The sequence below is a fragment of the Zootermopsis nevadensis genome, unplaced genomic scaffold (genome assembly GCF_977971745.1).
Source record: "Zootermopsis nevadensis isolate Lab colony 2312 unplaced genomic scaffold, Znev_1.0 Znev_ptg000057l, whole genome shotgun sequence".
NCBI lineage: Eukaryota > Metazoa > Arthropoda > Insecta > Blattodea > Termopsidae > Zootermopsis > Zootermopsis nevadensis.
Window position 1 is genome coordinate 2,177,103 of NW_028259188.1, and position 23,133 is coordinate 2,200,235.

The window sequence follows — 23,133 nt, forward strand, 5'->3', positions numbered from 1 at the left end:
AGCAGACTATTCAGTGCACGTGTGACACCAAAAAGCCTCGATGGTCTCTTGAAATGTGAATATAAAAAAACATTTTTCCGTATATTTAACTGTTATTAAAACGCAGTCTTAAAAGGTGTCAGAGAACATAAACAGTGTGAAAAAAAATAATACGACGTTTCGATATTTTATACTAAATATAGTACAATTTAAACTATATTGTGATCAAGTTAATTTTAATATTGTTATAACAACGCACTTTGTAGAGTTCACTTAATTTTAATATTCATTTTCTTCAACTTTTCAATTCCCAGCACGTGACTTCCAAGACGTAAATCTTAAAATTTTTGCTGTCTCAGATTAAAATTTCAATTACGTTTTTTATTCGGTGATCCAGCCATAAACTGAAGACCTTGATTTTACGACCGAATGAAACTCGATCATGCTGCCAGTCATTCCAGATGACGGCTTAATGAAAGACTGTTTGGAAGAATGTTTTAATCGCCGATGTCATAATAAGGCAGGGTTCCTGAACCTCTTCCATAACTGGGACAACATTTACCCCTTCTTATCGAAATTTAGGCTGCGTGTTTATAAATGGAACCAATTCGTCAGGGCCCCATATTTTTATATCGAGAGTCCTACAAATTTAGACCAACTACTGCAAAGAGATTCACACATTACTCAGTGCCCTTTTTGAGTGATCAGTTCTATTTTCTGTTCTGTTACTGTCATTCGCACGCGTCTCTCCACATGCCCATTAGTGAGACGAGTCCTGCCGTTCTTCACTAAGATAAACAGCTGTTCACAAGGACATGCGCTGCCAAACATTCATTCATTTGTCAAGTGGAATTCTCTAAACAGAAGTTTCTGTGATCCGCTGTCTCTACAGCTCTCTCACTGTGTGCAATATTTATTCTTGTAAATATACACACACTTCCATTTCCAGTTGCGGATTTTATTCTATTTACAACCACCAGTTATTGACTTATTAGAGAAAAATTACGTGGGCCTCAAAAAATAAATCGGCCGCCTGCGGAATGGGCATCCCTGTCTTCAGGTTAGTGTTTTGTCACGTCTTCACTGAACGTTCAGGTTCTTGTGACGGTGGATTTGAAACGCGGTTAGGTTAGGTTAGGTTAAGTTAAGCAATCTATAACAATAACCAGTAAAGTCAATGACAAAATTGAATATCATACCGAGTTTTGTCAAAATCATTCATGTAATGTGGATGCTGTTACTTGCGAACAGACCGACTAAAGTGACGAAAACGTAGGCGTTTTTGAAATGCAGCTGAAGTGAGTGTCTTGTTAAAAGTGGGAAGATAGAAGTTACAAGATTTTTTTCACTTCGAAATCTTTAATTCCAAAACACGAAAGTCATCGGTTTGTCCCTATCATGTAGCTAAAACCTACAATGATGATAGAGAGACGAGAAGAGGAACTCCATATTTTGCACTCTTCACCGCTGGGTTGCGACACCAGGCAGCCTTGTCGGTGGCTATCAACTTTTTACAGAATGTCTAGCGGTTAGAACGCTTGCCTTGTAATCCTGGGGTCTCGGGTTCGATTTCCGACGGTGCCCGAATTTATAACTTGTGTTGGGCAAGGCCGTGGTCTAGGCAACACGGAGTTTTCCTCCGTGGCATCCCAACAATTACTCCATTCACACACAGAAGAAGGCAATGGCAAACCACTTCTGGATCATCTGCCAAGAACGTATATGAACAGGTCCCAGTCCGAGAAAAGGATGGAAGGATCCTGTTCATAATAAGTCGGCAACCTCCTGTAAAGGAGACGGCGTAATAAAGAAGAATCGCTTCCATCTTTAGTGTGTGCCTGACGTTTACAATCATGAGAATAATGCATCAGTCCTACTCTTGAACATAGACACATGGTTTAAAGTATTCTGCATTTCTTGCTTTCTGTTATTAATTCTCGACACAGAGTAACAAACTGTGGTTGTAAGTAATCTCGAAAATTGGAAGTATTGTGATAGGCATAGACTGGGGTATATTGAAATTAAACAAAGGGGAAAGACTGTAATAATTTGGCTGACATTAGGGAATATTGACAAGTTCCTATGAACCCTCCTAAAATGTAATTTCTTGACAGACTGCTCTCTGAAATGTTTCTTATGGATGTGAGTAAAGCTGTCCCACTATACGCCATGCAATTTACTGATTTACATCTTACGAAGTATATGAAAAACTATATATGTATTGTGTGAATTCACAGATCCAGCAATAAAATTTAAATGAGTACATACTAGAAATTATGACATTAACTGACAAATTTGTACATTCTCTCTTCCAGTAAAGTACTTAAGTAAATTCCTCCCAAAACATTTTGCCAACAGATAAAGCTGCCAACATTCTTATAAAATCTGTGGGAGATAGGAGTTGAAGGAGACTGGATTTTGTTGGCCCGGTGGAGGGCTTTGGGTAATTCGGTGATGAACCTTCGGGTTTTATAACCCATCTAGTTAGTTATGTATAAAAGATTAAAGAAATTGATAACAATATATTATGTTTATTTTATTTGATAACGAGTTCATTCTACGTCATTTTTTACACAAACACACATAACTATGACTTTATTTTATTCTATGCACCTTTCACATTCTGAATTAATGGAATTCTATCAATCTGGCATATAACAAAATACAAGAGAAACACTTTCTTCGAAATACACAGTTGATGTTCAAACGTGATACTGATCTGAAACTGAAATCAAAACATCGCGGTTAAAAAAGCTTGAAAAGAATTTGAATACACATAAAATTTCAAACTGATTTTCACAATAAGGACATTTAGGACAGTAATGCACTTGACAGTTTCTAAACATTGGTGTTATGTACGTAGTTAGCATTCCAGCTTCATCTTTGGTTCAATTCTTAGACCAGAGTCTGGCTATCCTGAGGTCTATTCATGGGTCCTCTCAGTCTCTCCAGGCAAATGTTAAGATAATGTCTTAAAACAGCAGTGACTATTTCCTCCAAATCTTCATAGATTGGTTTGTCACAGTCATCCTCCCCTTCAATGCCATACAACATATAAAGCGACTTCAAACCTATGCAGTTACCTCCAACTTTAATTACAAAGACTGATGACTGTAGCAGTCCTGTGTCTGAAGTATTCACGAAGTACTTCTGACTAGTCTTGCACATCCGACATTCTCGGCAATGGTTTTCCTTAGTCCACTGCAGACAAATGGTACCCGGAAATAAGCTATGAATGGCTTCCATCCATTTCTTTCAAGTTCACCTTACATAGTCCTCTCAGTTCATTAAATGATAACCACAAAAGCGTATAAACTGTAGCTAAACCATTGTAACTGAAACAACTGAACTATCTTTAACATAATGAGAACCTTCATATTAAATCTGATGCAAATTTCCATTATGAGCCAATTATAGAAATAATGTCTTCACATGCACCGAGTTTCCACAATTTGTTCAATGACTACCAATAATAAACACCCGAGAACAGTAGTAGGAATTGAACTAGGTCTTGGACACTTCACGATATCTCCACCAGTCTCGAGGAAGGAAAAAACCTGGGAACTTATGTGAAGAAAATCAATGACCAGAATAAAATCTTAGTTTTCAAATGTCTTTCTTACAGGAATAACTTAAATACTTTAAATCTAGATCTAGAATTTATATTACTTACCTTTCTATACAAAATACATAGGAAAGTCCTTTATAATCGCTTTCAAAACAGAACTTTCAAAGTACTTCCTCTGCTCGTTTGCAAGATTTGTCAATGTTATCTTTCTCCTGAAAAGAGAAAACAAGATGATTACTTTCATATTCTGTAGAATAAAGATAGCCTGATCTGCCACCAATATTCCAGTCCCAGGACATAACACATTGGGGAATTCCAAGGTTTAATGGTAACAGGAAAGCAGATCGGTGTTTAGGTTAATTTTTTAGGGCACATTTTCTAAATATTCTTCTGAAGGGATCTTCACTGAGTCACATAACCAGGGCCGTGGAGTCAGAGTCAAGTAATCAAATGGCATAGGTCTGATATCTTGACTACTTAACTGCTGTAAACAGTGTGACTATCGTGAACTCAAGGTCCTTCAGACTGAGAGAAGCATTATGAAAATAAAGTAAATAATTCTGTTTTTGGTCACTTACATCAAAAGCCAAATGTTCTATAGAAAACAGACTATAGGTAATATAAGACCCACAGACTTAAAGTTCATAATATCATTGATGATACTAAATAACACAATGAGAGCTCAACCATTCCACTTATTTGCTCATGACTGTAATTTTAAGCAATATTTCATAAAACCATAACTGCTGAATACATCCTTATACCCAAATGATTTAAAGACTGTGCAGGAATTCCAATGGAATATTTCGTACTAATTACAAAATCACCTTCATTACTAGAATATAACTAATTTTTTCTCAGCACATACAATACATGGGTTTCTAACAGATATACTCTTCCTAATAAAATATTCTTACTGTTTCTATCAGTGTAACTAGCAGAGTCACTATTACTGTCATCATCATCATCGTTAGCATAGTTATTTCCACTCAGATCAGTCACTGTGTATCTTAGTATATACAAGAGTCAATAAACACAAAATTCTTGGGTTTGCAAATTGATAATCACCTAAATTGGACAAATCATATTGATGAACTGATACCTAAGTTAAGTGGCGCATGTTACGCAGTTAGATCACTGTTGCATGTGAGAAACACAGACACACTCAGATCAGAATATTTTGCCATTTTCACTGTTTAATGAAGTATGAAATAATTTTTGTGGGTAATTCATCAAACAGTAAAAAAAAATTCACTTTACAAAAGAAAAGTATTAGATTATTGGCTGGTGTAAAACCTAGAAATTCATGTAGAAGTCTGTTTAAGAGATTTCATATTCTCGTTAATGAACTTTATTGTAAATAACCAAGAACTCTTTCAAACTAATTCTGCTGTACACAGTGCCAACACAAGGAATAAAAATCAGCTTCATAGACCAGTTGCCAACCTCTCATGTTTTCAGAAGAGTGCATATTATGCAGGGATCAAAATTTTCAACAGTCTACCATCAAATCTCACAAGTCTTGTAAATAAGAAGGAGCAATTTAAGGTAGCATTAAAAAGACACTTAATTACACACTCCTTTTACTCTGTCGATGAATTTATGTTGTTTACAAATAAGTAATAATTTTTTCTTGTGTATAATGGGTAGATCTATTTGTAGCTTATCATTTCTCTAGGTGAATACTTTGTTTTGTATTATGTGACATTTATATAATAGTATGACTTGTACTTGTATAACATGTATTGTATTATTATCACTTATTCCACATCCTATTGTCATCTGACTGTCTTATGGACCCATGGAATGTAAATAAATTATTCATAGCAAGATTTAAATGTTCTCACAGCAGCAAATATGAAGATGGCTGTCATCTGGATTGCTACACCACGTAGTCTTTTAGAAGTTCACTAATGTTTCAGAGGTGTTTAGTGCCTCCATCATAAGGATGATGAATGATGGAGTGTTTCTTATTAACTTCCCTCATATGCAATATCATTTAATGGTCCATTTTGACTTGGTTAAACTTTAATTTTGGCATTTCCACAATTACACACCACCTACATGAAAATATCAGACCACTGAGCCTATAAGAGCTCTGTTAATAAAATTATTGGAAATCATTTCTGATAAATATTAGGACCTTGATCCTATATATGTCAATAATTTGTTAATAAAGCATCACGTGCCATTTTCATTCACTTTCCCACTTAACCTTGATAATCAAAGTGGATAATAACTATACCAAGGATGTATAGATTTTTCAAGCTACTCATTTCTTTTAATTTCATAACAGCAGTTCTATACTCACCCATCGAGGTACACACGAGCACGAGATGCAGCCAAATGTGCATTGTATGTGGGAACTGGATAGGACACACTGCGTGTGCTTCTTGAGAACATATGACATAAGTAATATGTAAGCTGTTCAAGATCATCAGTTGTCATATTATTATCATCATTCCACAACAAATGATACTTGGTTGGTCGACTCACACCCTGTAAAAACACATTAACAGCAAAAGTTATATAGACTGTAATTGACAATCTATTCCAATACCAGTGAGAATATTATAAAAACATTAATTTTAATAATTTATTTCAATTATCATTAGTCCGTCTTTGTGGATGACCAATTTTCCTTTGAGCTTGGCATTAACCTTTTAAATACTTGTTGCCAGAATACTGGCCGCCGTATGTGAAAGCTTAGGCATCGCTTACTAAAACTTGGTCTAATTCAATTGTACACTGGATATTTAAAAGAATACAGTAAAGTTAATGAGTTTGACACCCAAAATCCCAATCTAGCAATTTCTTCCTGCTAATATATGTAACATAGGGAGAGGAGTATGCAACAAATAAAACACAATTTTATGTGATATACAAAAAGACTAGTTACTTTATATCTTCATATACAGGCAAATAAAATCATTCTTAATAACTGAGTTTTTATGTGGAGGTTCTGGCTTAAAATATAATAATACAATTTATTTTATAGTATTCTGCACTTTGACACCTTTATATGGTAATTTAAACCAGTGGTAAGATAATGAACAAAGTATTTAAATTCTATGCAATAAAGGTTAATAACTTCTTAAAGCGTACAAGTCCCTAATGATCACTAAAGAATAGCCAAAACCAGTTGGCTGCTGTTTAAAATATGTTCAATTTGATGTTACTGAAGTAATTAATAATTATACTGAAGTATACTGGTAATGGAAACTAATAATAAATATATTACCTGTATGCTGGCATGGCTCACTAAGAAAAAGTCCAACTCAACAGGGTGTGTGATCTCAGAGTCAACCACAGTACCTGGGGGTACGTTACGGTTCTTGCCATCTTCATCCTCCCTACGTGTGGGAAAAAATCTAGTATGATGTCGTTTCTGAACAACAAGAAATGTCACCATTGGTTTGTATCCTTGCTGCACTGAAGAACAGGCACGTCTAACAGCAGTCAGCTCACTATTCAAAACCTGTAAAATAATAATGTGAAACAGATAAGCTTTTTCAGTAAAAATTTCTTCTTGGCCAAACAACATAGACAGCAGTATTATAGAGAAAAAAGTTGTTTAACCAAACTCCATATTAAGAATAAGACAGGATAGCTCAGTAAAATGGCTGGATTCAAGCTCAATGACTGGGATTCAATTCACGGTGGCAATCAAAAACAGACCACACCAATCATACAACAATACTTATTTCATTTAATTCTACATTGTATGTTTGGTTACAATATAAAGAGAAAAGATTTAAAACTACTAAAGTACAGTAGAAACTGCAAAATTCCCTCCCGTGTTCTCTCAAACTCACATCAACCCCTCAATAGGAACAACTATACAACAGACAATATACCATATTTACCCAATTATAAGACAAAGTTTTCTTACTTTATTCTCATTAAAAATAGGGGTATATTATAACCATAAAGAAAAATGTGTAAAAGATTGATTCAGTGATATCTCGGAAAACAAGACATAATACAAAAACTCAAAAACAGAATAATTTATCAATAAGGCTATTTCAGAAACAGAAATCATTACATTCTGCTTACTCTTACTGCCATACAAACTAGCTAACAAGTTAATGAAGTTCTGTATTTTTTATGCCATAACTATCAGAAGACTGATAACATTATCACTCGTGTTGTCACTTATCAGAGATCACAGAAACCATTTGCGCTGTAAATTATCAGCATAACATCAGGTAAACACAGTATATTGTCACCAAACCTGAGGACTCATATAAATTCATTATTTAATTCCCCTCAATCCTGTAACTCTAAAATATACCTTTGCAAACTCTCCCTCACTGACACCATCTCTATAAAATATTATCCTGTTTGGCAAATAATGTGTGACGTCATGGAAGTACAACAGCTGGTCCCTAATAATAGCTTCCAAGTCTTGAATGATCTCAACTTTCGGAGGCTGCAGTCGAATCTGAATGTTGTATTTGAATAATGCTTTTGGATCATGACTGGCACACACCTGCAAAAGGTACAGAAAAGTTGATTAGATTAAAATAAAGGAATTTCTACAGATAACACAGCAAGACCCCTGATGATCTAACAAAGTATAACATCTACTGCACACTTGTTTCTTGCATCATCAAATTAAAAAGAAAAGTTTGGGTCTGAAATGAAGTTCCATCTCATAACCAAGGTTATGTTTACATCCTGGCTAGTTTGGCGTACCTCGTCAGGAATTATGAAAGGAGCAATGGTGCAATGACCATCAAGAACTTGGAGGAAAGCCTATCATAGTGACCTTTTGGTATCAATTTCAATTCTATTTTGGATAACCTATCTTCATTCACTATACTGCAAAACCATTTATCAGTATTTGGTTTTAAATCTTCTTGTAATTTATCAATTTTACACTGACAACATATTCCCCGTATAGTGTACACATACAAAACATCCATAAAGTTGCATGCAGTGCATTATCATCACAAAGAGTCTACATGCGCAGCATGGCTGAACGTCAGTTTCATTTCTAAACCACTTCACTTGAATATCAAGTGTGTCACACGAGACAAGACAGCACACATTCTGTGCAACATTAAGGAATATTTATGATCATTTTTAAATAACCTAGCCTTCAAGTTCAAGTTTGCACCAACAAGGAGCATATGAAAATAATCTCTGATCTTCAAACTTGTGGATCTTGTAACTTTATTTTTGGATAATACACACAAGTAAACATCAACATTAACATAGAAAAATAACATTACTGCAAATTAAGTGACCAAGTAACCATTTAAATACCAACACATGGTGTTAAAAGATAAAATGTGTAATGATAAACAGATAAATGCATATTATATTCAAATATTTTAAAATACATTGAAGCAGCATTTGATATATTTCTGTCCTAGTTCTTTAAGAGGTTCACTAACTCTGTTTCCAAGAAGATACTCACATTTCTGCTGAACCAAGTGTTGCATACAAGAATCTGTGTAGAAGGAAAGGGAATTTTATGCTTGCTTACATTTCTATCGCAGTGACTTCCCTAACAACTTAAAAATTTTATCCACAAAAATGAGCCAGAGTTTTATTCACAGGGAAAACTCTTTATTTTTGATAACCAATCAAACGGTTAATGCCCATATAAATCTGATGAATTCGATTCAAGAAAAGAATGCAGACCGTGTATGCACATACTTACAGCAACAACAGAGGGTATATCTTTTTGATCAGGTGAAGGATGAGTCACATCAGCTCCAAGTATCATTACAGGAGATTCAAAGAATGGCGGCCTGAGAACAAAGGAAAACTCTTTCATTTCTTATCAAAAAAAAATACTAGTTTTAATCATAAAGCCAGCTGTAAGCTGAAACTACAGCACACTTAATTTTTGTTACATAAACAAAGGTAATCTCAATGCTATTATATGGACACATGTTAGACACACATTACTGGGGAGGCTCTTTTAATTCATGCGCTGAGTTTAAAAATACAAGACTCCAAATAAATATTATGTTGCAGATATTTAAATGCTGTTGCCACTTACACAGGTGGTTGTAAAAGGGATGGCAATTCATGGCACACTGTGTGGTAAAGGCAGCACAAAGCACAACCACCTCAAATCAGACTGTTCATCCAGAATAAATAATGAATTAAGGTTATCAAATTGGAAGGCCTAAGTTAAAATCTTGTATTTAAAAACTTCAATGTGCTACCTGTGAAAGAAGACCTGCGTCATGTATTAAGACAATAATGTTCGGCCACACACTTCTAACAGTGAAGATTATTACACTTAATGTGGCACTACATGATTCTTATTTGTTTCCAAAGCTTTCAAGGGTATGACATGTATTTGGATGACGATCTTCACGTATAAGAGCAGCACTTCAGAATGTAATAAGTGGAGGCTATAAACAGGTACTTACCACTTATATAAAGTACTTGAAGGGAAGTTATGGCACTGAAAGAGGGTACTCAAAGGCAATAAAGTGGCACTGGAAAGCAGTAATGACTAACAAAGTGATGAGAGGTATTGTGCACAAATTAAATGAACAGCCCAGGGTCTGATACACACCTCAGAGACGGCAACAGAACAGATGAGCATTGATCAAATAATGAGTGGCAGAAAGAAGACAAAGTACTCAGTGCAAAATTTGTAATACTACCACATATGGACTGTCTTGGGATTGAAAGTGGACTTTCATGTTAAAAAGCCTTCTGTTCACAAGGTAGAAATCATTTTAAAATTTAATTAAAATCAACTACTTATGCCCAAAAATATTACTACATCTCTCCAGAGAAGAAATACATGAGCTCATGTCCCAGTTTCCTTAAAAAAGTTTTACTCACATTTGCAGCAGAGCAGGTGGCTCACTTTGTATTTTACCTTAAACATAGCCTACAGAACACTTCCAAATCATTTTCCAACCCACAACCATCCCACCACTTGACACTACATAATCTATGCAGTTGCAAAAGTATCAAAGAGGGAAAGTTGACTCAAGTATTTAATTGGAAACTGGAAATAAACAGTACAATATCTTTTCCTGTGGTAAATACAGTGTAATTTCAAAACATTAGTCAGAATGTAGTTAATGTTCAGTTTCAGATATTTACTTCAGTCAGAAAGGAAAATTAACTGGACGTTTATGAGAAAGTACAACAGATAAACAAACAGAGAGGAAGAACTAAATCTTATGGTTGTAGTTATGGATCCCTTAGGTTAAATATTATGTAAATATGTAATAATATGATAAAAGTTACTTCATAAATGAGACTTACCTTGACACAGATGAAAGTGTGTGATTCACTCCATTCAGTTTTGAATTGACTTTCAGAAGAATATTGGAACATGTAGCTTCATTCATACGTTGCATTGTTGTTGACTTTATACATTGAGTTAACACTCCAACATTCAGTTCTGCAATTTGCTTCACCTTGGCTACAACACAGTTGAAAACAAATGTTAATTCATACAACAAAACAAGAAGACCACAAAAATTATAATAAAATAGAGAACACATTTCTTAATCAGTAAAGTTGTACCAGACTATACAGCACAACATCCTGTAAGACAGTAATATTTATGTTTATATGTCAACAATTCCAAACTTTGAGGTTATATCAGGCAAAATTAAAATATTCAAAATGTGTATCAGCCAAAATTATATACATACATGGAACACTAAAGCGTATAATTATTAATTTAGTTCCTGCTAGCCTCACCATACAGACCAAAACATTTCAACAGACAAAAGTTAATCAAAGAACCTCTTATTTAAACAAGGGTGGAAGAGTGCTTTATTCATACAATAGACCTCTTACCATAACTGTTTTTCACATTTGGAATCACAACAACAATCAGATCAACTCTCTGTTTCATTGAAGTGAAGAATTCCTGCAATTCAGATGTATCCCTTGCTAGAAACCGCAAACTTCGTGATTGCAATGGACGTGCAATATTCATCCCAAATTTCTTCCCTGTTTTCTGCATTAATTCTCCAAAACGCCTGCAAATTTTAATTTTAAATATACAAAACCATTAATGAAATGGAAAGAATAGGATAAATGACTGTAGACTCAGTGGTAGTATTACATAAACAGAAGACAATAACTAGTTTTCCAACTGAATAGTCACTCTTTAATGATAATTATTAATCATTCTATTCTTGGAACAGTGTATTTCAAGTCATCTGATTTAACATCATCTGTTCTATTTTAGTCTACTACCTTCTCTGGAAAGATTTTCATGAAACTAAAATGAAGTGCATGCCATTAAAGGACACCCCACCTACTTCTTAATTTCCTACTATCAGTAACACTGCCGTGGTGCCACAACGTCTGAAGCTGGGGTGACACAAACACCTCATATGCAGGCACTTCAAATATTGTGTGCCATTTAATTTTTAAAAAGTATTACTTCCATTAAGGCATGTTTCTTTAATGTTCAACAATACCAGGTAAGTTTCGCAATATATATATTTGTTTTGATGGCTATCAGTTGATTAACTAATGGAGATGAGCATGAGGATGTTTTACTCATTTGTTGTTTATTTAATGATGCTTTGTGCTGTGAGGAGTTCCAATTAGAAACAGATAAACATTTTACTCAATTATTTTCCTTATAAAATTAGTTGATTTGACATTGTTATTATCCACTCACTTAAAAAGTACATAAATATCATCATGCAGGGTGATACAATAATACCAAAAATTAATGTGTGATATATAATACATATCAGCAGGCTGCAAGCTGAGAACTATATGATTTCATTCTAATTTTTTTCAACCTATTTAGAGCAAGGGGTGGTGACTTTCTCTGGAACGAGATACAACTTATATTAGACCAACACTGATATTTTTATGTCCCATTGTTTGCAATGGGCTACTCTCCCAATTTTTAATTTACACTAATGCTAAAATCGTGATACAGAACAAGAATTTTGAAGGAAATCAGGCTTCATAAATTCTTCCAAAAACTTCTTATTAAACAGGCTTCTACCTAATACATGTAAGTTCTGTAATAAAATAAAATATGTGAATTATAAGTTGACGGTGAGTCAGATGGCTCTTCAAGTACTGTATTAAGACAAAATTTAAAAAATCATTAGATGAAAAGTATTGATTTGTCTATAAACTATTATCATCATACTCATCTACTGATATTTCAGAAGTACTTGCAGTCTTACAACAAAGCTTTCTCACCTCAATCTTATGTATCACATTATATTTCATAATTCTCTGCTAAAATCAAAGCAATATAATTGCCATCACATTTGGTTAATACTCACCCGAGTGCATCTTCTTTTACATAACTGTCTAAGTTGAGAATTATCCAAGATTTCAAATTACCGCTGATAACAAAATTTGATGCTCTCCACACACCACTCCTTGGTATTGTAGGAGATCTCTGATTCTGAAAATAACAATTCTATTTAAGTCCATTTTATGTACTCTATGTTAAAAAACACAACTGTACAAAACTGAACTGGAAAGATGTGAAATGACATAGTCAAGGCCTAATCTAAGGTACTATCCCTGTATCTGCCTGGAGGGACTGAGGAAAACTACAAAAAACCCAGTCAGGATAGGCAGTCTCCAGGCCAAGATTTTAACATGGGGCCTCCCAAATAAAAAATAGGATTGTTAACCACTTAGCAATGATTTTCATTTTAAACACTTTCAATGTATGTTTTTAAATATGTAACGTATCTCATCTACGTATTTAAAAATGAAAATTTGTAATGCTGGATCCAACAAAATATTTTTAAAATTTTATTACAACCTACTGATAGCAAACTATTCTACAATAATAATCAAAATTACACAGTGACCTTCTGTTTCACATATTTTATATTTTGTAAAATGGAAGCCTGAAGATGGTCTATTATACTGAAACATGTTATTCAAAAACATACATCTGTGATAATAACTGAATTATTGTTGTATGTGATGAAAGACTACAAGTTACATTAAACATATTTGTGTAATAAACCCCAAAAATAAAATGCTTGAATATAATATGTCCTTGAAAAATGAACAATGTTTACAAGGAGACTCACTATATGAAGTTTCAATTAATGTACTCACTTCATATTCCAACTTCGGAGCATCCAGGATCCGAGCACTTACTTCTTCAAACTTTCCTCCAACATAGAGACCAAATTCTCTGACACATGGGTCTTCATTGAATCTCACTGACCTTAACTGAAATAAAACCAAAACACACTCAAATATGTAGTAAATGCTGCATAGCTTGAACAACAACAAATTATGCAAAATTTTGAGGATGTCAAAGATACATACATTACTTAAGTATGTACTCAATCGAAGCAACCCATAATACTTTTGTATATAAAACACAACAACCACATATTTCACTACATTCAATGTGTGTGAAACCAACAAAGTTAAGTAGCATTTGAGGTTTTCATGGCGGTGATTCTGAAAATGGCTGTCTTCTGGGTTGTTGCACCATGTAGTCTGGTAGAAGTTTACTGACATTTCAGAGGTCCTTGCTTCTTCCATCATCCAGACTACACAGTGGAACAACCAGAAGACAGCCATCTTAAAATATAAAGTTGTTAAAATACTAATATTGTACTTCATCACATAATTCACATTCTCATTTTTATGTTAAAGCAACATCAAAATTGAAAAGTAATACTCTTTGAAAGACACAAAGGTTACAAAAGTGTACTTTACACCACACACTGCTTAACATTATCCCCTTAATCATATATAGGAATAGTAATTGATCCTTCCATTTGCTATCACTATTCTTTTCACACACTCACATATTTATCCTCTTAATCTGCAAAAGTGATACAGTTACAGATTACACCACAGAAATGCAATACTTAATTTTTAGAGAGCTCACTAATTCACTTCCATCCACAGAACATACTTTCTTCTGATGTTACTATAACAACAAAGTAACTTAATACATTATGCTGGGTTGAGTCCAAACATTCATAACGTTCGTAATATTCATTACGAGAACTTGAGATGTATGAATATGAAATGGCCTCTAATCATAATTCACTCCATGACAAATTATGATCAGCCCTTCTCAACATATATGGCAGAACATAAAAGTTCATACAATAAGAGATACACGGAACCATGATCTTTGCTGAAAAACATGCCAGACGGATGCCTACAAATTAAATTTCAGGGACAAGATTGGGTTTGAGTTGGACCATGGACTGAAGTTCGGTGAGAAAGCCCAAGGTACCCTCAGGAGGAGTACACCCCACAGGTTCTCCACACCTTTCCTGCTGATTAGATGTGTGAGCACACATACTATCCAGATCTGGGGTACCAAAAAGCCACACGCTATTTATCCAGAACAATGGTTTATGGTCAGACCTTTTTTGAAGAGAGCACAATTACAGGCATCATGTATCTCATCAAATTCCAATAGTGGTTAATGCCACAACTGTTAGAAGATTTTCCACAAGAGGATTCCTAGTTTCAGCAGGATTGTGCACTGCAACTCTGGCATTTGGAAGTCGGTGACTACCTTAATGAAAACCTGCCTTGCACGTCGCCTCCCAGAACCCCTGACCTGACACTAATGGGGTTATGCAAAGGATGCAGTTTACTAACCTCCTCTGCCACACATACTTCATGAATTAAATACACATATCCAAATTCAGTGGAAGTTGTGACACCTTGGACAAAGTGATGCAAGAAATTAAATAATTCCTTTATGTTTGCCATGTGTTAAATGGCTTCCATATCGTAAACCTCTACCTTGATGCAAACTAGAAGGTTACCTTTTTCATCTGTATGTCGTTTCATTGTACTGTCACTTGTAGTATTTGTTCAATAAATTTATGTAATGGTGTCCAACATTGAAATAGTCCAACGTAGGTAAGAAAATACTGGCACAATGAATGTGTTTTGTGCTGCTCATTAAACAACACTTTTTTAATTGCACAGTTTATATAGAGAATATACTGCTGAATGAGAAGATATAGAATTTTGAATTGTGAAGGAAGTTGAAGTAACCAGTCATGCATGGCCTTGTCTTAAAACACTATCCCAGCACTTACCTGGAGAAGTTGAAGAGAATTACTAAAATCTCAAGCCACAATAGCTAGGCCTTGGACCAAGAACCTCCCAAATATTCAGCAGAAGTACTAATCACTCAAGTGTGTGTGTTTCACTTTATGAAATGTGTGTTCAAGTCATGTACAAAGCAAAAGTTCAGAATGCAAGACATACTTGAGGTAATTTAACAAAATAAAAAAACAATATCAGCTACAGTAAGAAAGACAACCAAGATAACATACCATGTCCATTATTTTTTGTTTTCTCTTATCAGTGCTTGTTGCAGTATGCCTTATCATTGCAGAAGTCTCTTTGTTACTCATTTTCTTATTAATCACTTGATGTTTTGAGATTGAGCACAACTGTAAAAAAGAACTGCATTTCAATGTATGATCACAGCAGATTAATAATATCATGAAATTTATCAATGCATGTTCATGTAAATTACAGGTTTCAAGCAAAGTGAAATCATTCAGGAATATGCCCAAAATGTAAATCTTAAACACATACTGCTTTCCAAGAGTATCGCAAATAAAATTCTGCTTGTATTTCTTGCTTCCCCACCTGATCTACTTTTTCAGCCCCCTGTAACCAGAGCTTTCTTTGTGGCAGCATGCACCAGTAAGGAATACCTGCAATTTTGCTTTAAAATATAAAAAATAAAGATTGTCAAAACATGTTAAAATTGTCAGACATGCCATAAAAGCTGTGCCAGTTCTTTCTAGAAATATGTCCTGGTTTTAACTAACTTAGCGATACAGAAAGTGTATAAATCATTGTTTAACTCAGTTCACAAACCACTAAATATATTTTTCTTACATCTGGTACTCTTAGAACTCTGTTTTTAAATATTTGAAATGAAGCACTGTAAATATGAGTAAAAGAACACAAACACCTTCTAGTGTTTTGAAAAACAGACTGGGAGACCAAGCATGAGGACAGACTAAGTGAAAGAAGACATACAGATACAAGAGGAGAGTGAAGAATGGAGAAGGTTTTCTTATAAGACAGTCCACACCAATGAGAGGAAATCCAAGGAAGAATCAAATACAATAAATGGAACAGCAAAATTTACCATCTGTATGGAAAGGAAAATCCCTTTCTACTACATAAAATGACAATAATGTCAGCTGTATTAAGAAACAGTCCAAATACAGTCAGAGAGTAAACAGTCCCACCCTGTTCTATAGGGGCTGATTTACAGTGCATAAAGAATCATATATCAATTCAAAACAATGTTTCTTACAGTGTAAGACTGTAATCTTGAGACTTTCGGAGTGAGGAATTGGGGTGAAGGAGGAAAGATAACATCAGCCTTTAACACTTTGGACTTCCTGCATTCCTTGCAAGTCTCAAGATTACAGTAGCGTACTATACCTCTGGTGGAAGATATATTGGCTTTTCTCTCTTAAGTGAACCAACATGAAGGCATGGAAGATGTGGAAATCTCAGTTGTATACGCTTGACATGGGCAAAATATTCTTGAACTGACATCGTTTGACCGTCATCCAACTGAAATCTTTATAATAAAAAACATTACATGTAAATCAAAATATTCCTGTAACATCATAAAATATACTCATAATGCAATCCCAGGGAAACTAAATTTTTACCATTTTAAAAAATTTTCTGTTTAACACAGATCCCTATTTCCAGGAAAAATAATTTAAGAGATTTCAACAGATGGTAGAAATTATCAAGGCAAACTTGTAGCTATCATATTTCTCATTTCATATAACTGCACATGTGAAGTCAGAAACATTCCTGTACATTCACAGCTATCTACTGATGAAAAACATGTGAACATAAAGATATGACTGTAGCTCACAAAAGATTGAACATACCGTAATTTTGCTGGACATTCAGCAATTGCGTTTACCCTGAATGTTCGCTTGCTGGTTGGGTTGTTAGGGATCATGTAATCAATCTTTAAGTCTGAAACAAATAAAATTCAATACCAACAACTTGTATACTTTTAGACTGTCACACATACAATGAAGGCACTTGACAGGACAGGACATCAAGCTGGCATATGTTCTTGACCTCTGCATTACATGGGAATGATTCGTTCAGCGGCATGCCCTATCCAAGCTTTACCCCTGCAGAAAGGCCCATCTACTACCCACGGGAAAGAAGTCTGGGTGGGCTACAGAGCTGGTCTGGATGCAGGGACTTGAAGAAAAATCCTCTGCCTCTGCTGGGAATCTAACACTAGTCATACTAAGCTAACTGGCTATATTAACTTCTAAAAGAAGTTAGTTTTAATAGAGGACTCTGACTGCAGTTTCATTAAGCTTTCAGAAATGCTATTTAAACTAGAATTCAAAACCTTCATGCAAAAAGGAGATAACTCCTATGTACCAAATAATGTTGCTGCTTAGTAGGACTTGAGATTTTCAAGGTGATGAGCATGAAGATGACTGTCTTCTGGGTTATAGTGCCATGCAGTCTGGCAGAAGTTCCCAGAAAACAGCCATCTTCATGTTATGTTATTCAAATAGCTAAACCAACAGTCAGATGTTATAGTGTGAGGACACAAATCTGTATGTAAATAAATTAACAATAGGCCTACACACATTGCTGAGTATTTAAAATAACTTTGTCCCTCCTGAGAAAAGTATATAATGTCACTTCTCCTCTTATGCCCACAATTTAAAAGACCAGCATATGGTTAGCACGGACCCTATAGTTCAAAAACCTTACTTGAAGAGGCCACATTTGAAAACCTTAAGAAGTGAATTTTAAAGGGACATAATGGTCCCTGATCAACAGAGTTTTCAACCATATTATTTTATTCATAACTTTAAGTATTTGAAGTTCAGTGTTAACTACATGTTCCACCTTTTTTAACAATCAATATCTCTTATAATTTGCATTTATGGTTTTAATAATTCTCAGAATAAACAGCAATTATTTCCTTACACAGCATTATCCAACTGATCTCTGTAATGCTTTTGCTGTGAATAACAATGCTGACAATGAGTTTGTTGTGGTTTCCTAGCAACTTGTATTAATTGTGTTCATAACTTTTTGATCTTTGGAGAACATTATTTTAAATGTGAAAATTCAATGTTAATTTGAAAATGTATTTTGCAAAATGAACGTTTTACTTGCTTTTAACAGCTCATATATGAACACAGTTCTGTTGAATGTGTAAACTACATTTCCAAAGAAAAATATATCTCTTAACTACAGGTCTTCCTTTTCAATAAAATTGCTTCGCAGTCTTATGGCATAATGTACTGGCTTGGTACTAAAAGGGATAATGCAGTTTTTCAGTAACTATTCTCAACCTTACCACTGATATAGTTCTTGAAATCCTCCTTCTGATTGTAGTTCAACTCACTGTGATCTTGAGGTCTGCAGATTTCATAAATGGCATCCACAACATTTTGTGGTGATGGAAAACCTTTATGTGTCACTGTCAAACATAATTATCACAATTAAATCAGAAATAAATGTCACAAATAAACTTAGTGCTGCAGTATGATTACTTCAGTATTCATACTCGTCCACCGATTTTACAGTTCCACTGAAGGGTTCTACATAACAGATGGCCAATTTTTAAAAATGTACATGACTATAAATTATTTTATTTTACACAACTCTGCAAACTTTATCAAGCTTCTCAAAATAAGCATCACATACAAAAACATTTACAAGTAATACATATATCCCATTCACATCTACAACTTTTATTTCAAATCTTTTTAATGTGATATAATTTTAATTCAATACAAGGAAAAATAATTTACAACTTTATGCAGAAAACCTGTAAGTCATTAAAAATCATGCCAAGTTTCGTATTCAGAGCTAAAAACTGGACCACCAACCCAAAGCTTTTGATAAAAAAAATGCCTTATTTGTCACCACTTATGTGCTTAGCCCCTTTGGTGCCAAATTATTTTAAAGCAGTTGTACAAACTGTTGATAATGAGAATGATTTGAGATTTCCACAGTGGTGAGCATGAAGATTTCTGTCTTCTGGATAATGAATTTCATTGGAAACAATTTTATGGCCTGGATTATTTAAAAAAGAAGTGATAGACCTTTTTCACAATTAACCTTTATAAAATAAAATGTTATTCACAATAACAAACGAAAATGAAAAATGTAACAAATACCAAGAATTCATAACAATGGAAAAAATATTGCTTATTTTTCAATAAAAGCTCATATGTATTCTATGTTTTCAATGCCTGATGTATTTTGTTTCCCAAAGAATGTTCAGCAGCCTGTAGTACACATGACCCATTAATAATAAACATTACTATAAATCTTGGCACACCAGCTCAGAAAAACACCTCATCTTAGGCAAACACAAAAGTGTCTTTTTCAGTACCTGGTTATGTATTTTGGTGCACATGTGATTCTGTTTAGAGTTGACATTTAACTTGCAAATATGCTTACTGACAATATCTGCAATAAATTTTTCATGGGGTTGAGTAATGATGTCCAACTAAACAAGGTACCTAAAAATATAGAGGGTAATGCTAACACTAAGACAAGCCCCTGTATCAAGTACCAAGTATTACCAACCATTAAATATACTGACCATCAATGTTCACAAATGGCTTCCAGCCCAAAGTGGCACTTTGGAACATTCCATACCACATTTCAAGTCCATCACCGAGTTTCAAAATTGTACCGCTTGGAGGAGTATAGAATGAGCGTCCAACTTGCACAAACCTAACAAGATAAACATTAATACCATTATCTTATTAAACACAGAAAAGAAGTTTCAAATTAAATTCTTCATGCACCTCAACAAAACAGCGACATGAAATACAATCATCACTGAAGCGAACTTCAGGGTTGAAGTCTCAACAGGTATGAGACTGTTAATGTCCTGCATAGTCACACACTTCACTGACAGTATGGAACACTTTTTAATCAATAACTGACAGGATACAACAAAAGAACTCAGAAAAAACCCACTTCAGTAACAGTTTATCCACCATAAATCCCCTGCAGACCAAGCCTGCATAGCGAAAAGACAGCATCCGACTGTCAAAGAAAAACACAGAATTATCTTCTTCTTAAATGCCTCATGTTATACAGCGTTCAGTGAAAGAATTAATGAAATCGGGAAGTAGTAGTTCTGACATATTTTAATGCATTATACCAGAATTTTGGTGGAGAAACTCAGGAAAACCACAAATTACTTAGTCAGAAACCAGGCTAAAGACTCATTATGAACTCACTTCAAACTCTAATAGATTTCTTTATTTCTCATGCTTCAGCACTTCATGTCTACTGCACAATTTACAGAATTATACTGCGATTACATCATGAATTCTAGTTGATATATAGGAAGCAGCAAAGCCATATTTTTAAGTATCTTGTTGGGAAAATGAGAGAAAAATATGAATGACATGCCAATAATGAGCTGATTACTGGTACTTCATACAATTCGTGTTTCTTGTTTAACATCTGAAGAAGCAGAGCTAAATTTTAGAACGTCAATTTATTTACTGATACAGTGTTTTAAGGTAAAACTAAAATCAAACAAAATTATACTCCAAGATAAAACTGACATAAAGCTGAAGCAAGGAACAAGTAAACAGAAGATTTAGCAGTTTGTAAATACACTTCAAAAAGGGAAAATCCTTTCAGAATTCTAATAATGTATAGTCATGAAAGGTTTGGAGAGATAAAACACAGTTTATAACTGGTCTAGCCAATGAGTCTGCCATGGACCCCTGAGTTCAAGCCCAGGGGGCAAGCACACACAACTAAGCTGTAAAACGCAGGTATCCACATGCACTCTGTACACCATATACCTGCTACTCCTTTGAAAAACCTAAGTACTGAGCAGTTATTTTCCAGGAATCTTTCAGTAAAAAGAGGGTAGGGAAGTGGCAACTGGTAGAAACAGTCCCAAACACTTGGGAATAACAGAGTTGCATTGTGGCCTAGTTGGCAGCAATCCGAGAAATTAGAGTGGATTCATCCTCTTTGTAAAGCTGGCTGTGTTCTTTCTGATAAACATTGTGTTGTACGTACGAGAATCATCTTCATCAACATTAATAAACCATATACTATATAGTATATACCAGTGTTAACAACTGTGGCAAAACTTGACGCTCCTGCAACCTCACCACTTCACAGCAATTTTCTACAATCCAGCTGGTGATCATCCTTATTCCCCATGTTAACCCTGACAGGAAAGAGATCTCACCAGTAACCCCTTTTCACCCACACAGACGCAAACATACCTACCAAAGACCCATCCGGCCCTGCACAAACAGCACTGTTGTAAGTTAAATCATTGACAACTCAACGCTGATTGATAAAAATGTACTGATCACAGAAAAAAGTACTTTGAACAGAATCAATTGGAATTTTATATCACAGACTATTATTTAAAATGCCATAGAAATTTGGGATGAAAAATTCCAGTTCTATCATCCTGCAGATTGACCCTTAAACCAAAAAATCTCTCTACGAATAATAACTAAATACATGCAGAGTTTTTACAATATTCATATCCATTTTAATCAACATTCATAATTATTTTGCACGTTTTAAAATTAACTAACAATTATCATGTCACAATCCTCCTCAAGTTCATGATCAAATCTCAGCCAGGTTTTCTGGTTACCATGATTCAGTGCTTTCTAGCTCTTCCTTGGCCCTGCAGGCACTACCAGTGAGTATCTTGAGGTAGACATCTTTCAAGTCTTTACATACTTTCATTCACTTCATTTGACACTACACAATCTCTGTAACTGACACAGTATTGATGAATACCTTACAGACCAATCAGATGTTTCTGGTACACTAAGAGTCACAAAACAGCTAATTAACTACTTACCCATGCAAAGATGGTGCATTGCGCAGCACAACATCCACAGCCTGAATAGCTTTCTGTGGGATTTCCAGTGTACGCTCACTGCTCATATATGTAGAGAGGGATTCCAAATTAACTTGAGATGTGTATTTGATGGTAATCTCACACTCTTTAACCCTAACAGATTCATCATCTTGCACCGTGAAATGATCAGTTATCTGAAAAAAAAAACACTTCAGTACTTTGCTACAGAGTATCACAGTACCTCTTTCAATAGTTGTATGTACCACAATGTTCAGAACTGAAGACTTATAAATCTTACAACAAATACACAGGAAAACCAACTTTTTTAATTAACTCTGATATGGCAAAATTTGAGACTTTCATAATGATAAGTATGAAGACGGCTGTCATCTGGGATGTCGCACTGTGTAGTCTGGTAGGAAATGATCAATGTTTCAAACGAGCGTACTGCCTCTATCATAAGGTTTATGTCTTTACATCCACATCAACATTACCAGCAGCAACAGCTTATTGTTGTTAAATTAAACCAAACATACCTCTGGCAGCTCTCGAGTACTGTACAAGTTTTTCCTCCCATCAAAAGCTGGATATCGATCAGGAAAGTTTCTCCGCCTGAATTCTTCCATTGCACGTCTGAAATAAGAGATTATGTATAATTACACAAAATGTTATACAGTTTCAACAGTAATTCTAACAAAACTAGAAACATACAGAAACATGATATATTTATAAGCATAAAAAT

At 34.6% G+C, this 23,133-nt stretch overlaps 1 protein-coding gene across 4 annotated transcripts in view; it reads right to left on the minus strand.

The window, feature by feature from the left end:
- Positions 1-2,494: 2,494 nt before the first annotated feature.
- Positions 2,495-23,133, minus strand: part of LOC147871432 (protein argonaute-2-like) — a 30,739-nt gene continuing 10,100 nt past the window's right edge. For 2 of the 4 annotated variants that reach the window (XM_087361275.1, XM_087361273.1), the window contains exons 4-20: positions 22,928-23,024; positions 22,392-22,585; positions 20,130-20,263; positions 18,873-18,995; positions 17,419-17,509; positions 16,952-17,093; positions 15,817-15,936; positions 13,607-13,723; positions 12,808-12,932; positions 11,342-11,526; positions 10,799-10,958; positions 9,219-9,309; positions 7,842-8,039; positions 6,789-7,025; positions 5,859-6,046; positions 3,653-3,759; positions 2,495-2,704 (exon numbers count right to left, since the gene is read on the minus strand). In XM_087361275.1, the coding sequence (XP_087217401.1) occupies positions 3,657-3,759; positions 5,859-6,046; positions 6,789-7,025; positions 7,842-8,039; positions 9,219-9,309; positions 10,799-10,958; positions 11,342-11,526; positions 12,808-12,932; positions 13,607-13,723; positions 15,817-15,936; positions 16,952-17,093; positions 17,419-17,509; positions 18,873-18,995; positions 20,130-20,263; positions 22,392-22,585; positions 22,928-23,024 (2,305 nt within the window). In that variant the 3' untranslated portion in view covers positions 2,495-2,704; positions 3,653-3,656. Of the gene's footprint in view, positions 2,705-3,652; positions 3,760-5,858; positions 6,047-6,788; positions 7,026-7,841; positions 8,040-9,218; positions 9,310-10,798; positions 10,959-11,341; positions 11,527-12,807; positions 12,933-13,606; positions 13,724-15,816; positions 15,937-16,951; positions 17,094-17,418; positions 17,510-18,872; positions 18,996-20,129; positions 20,264-22,391; positions 22,586-22,927; positions 23,025-23,133 lie in introns of those variants that run through there. The other 2 variants (XM_087361274.1, XM_087361276.1) reach the window with 2 other exon arrangements.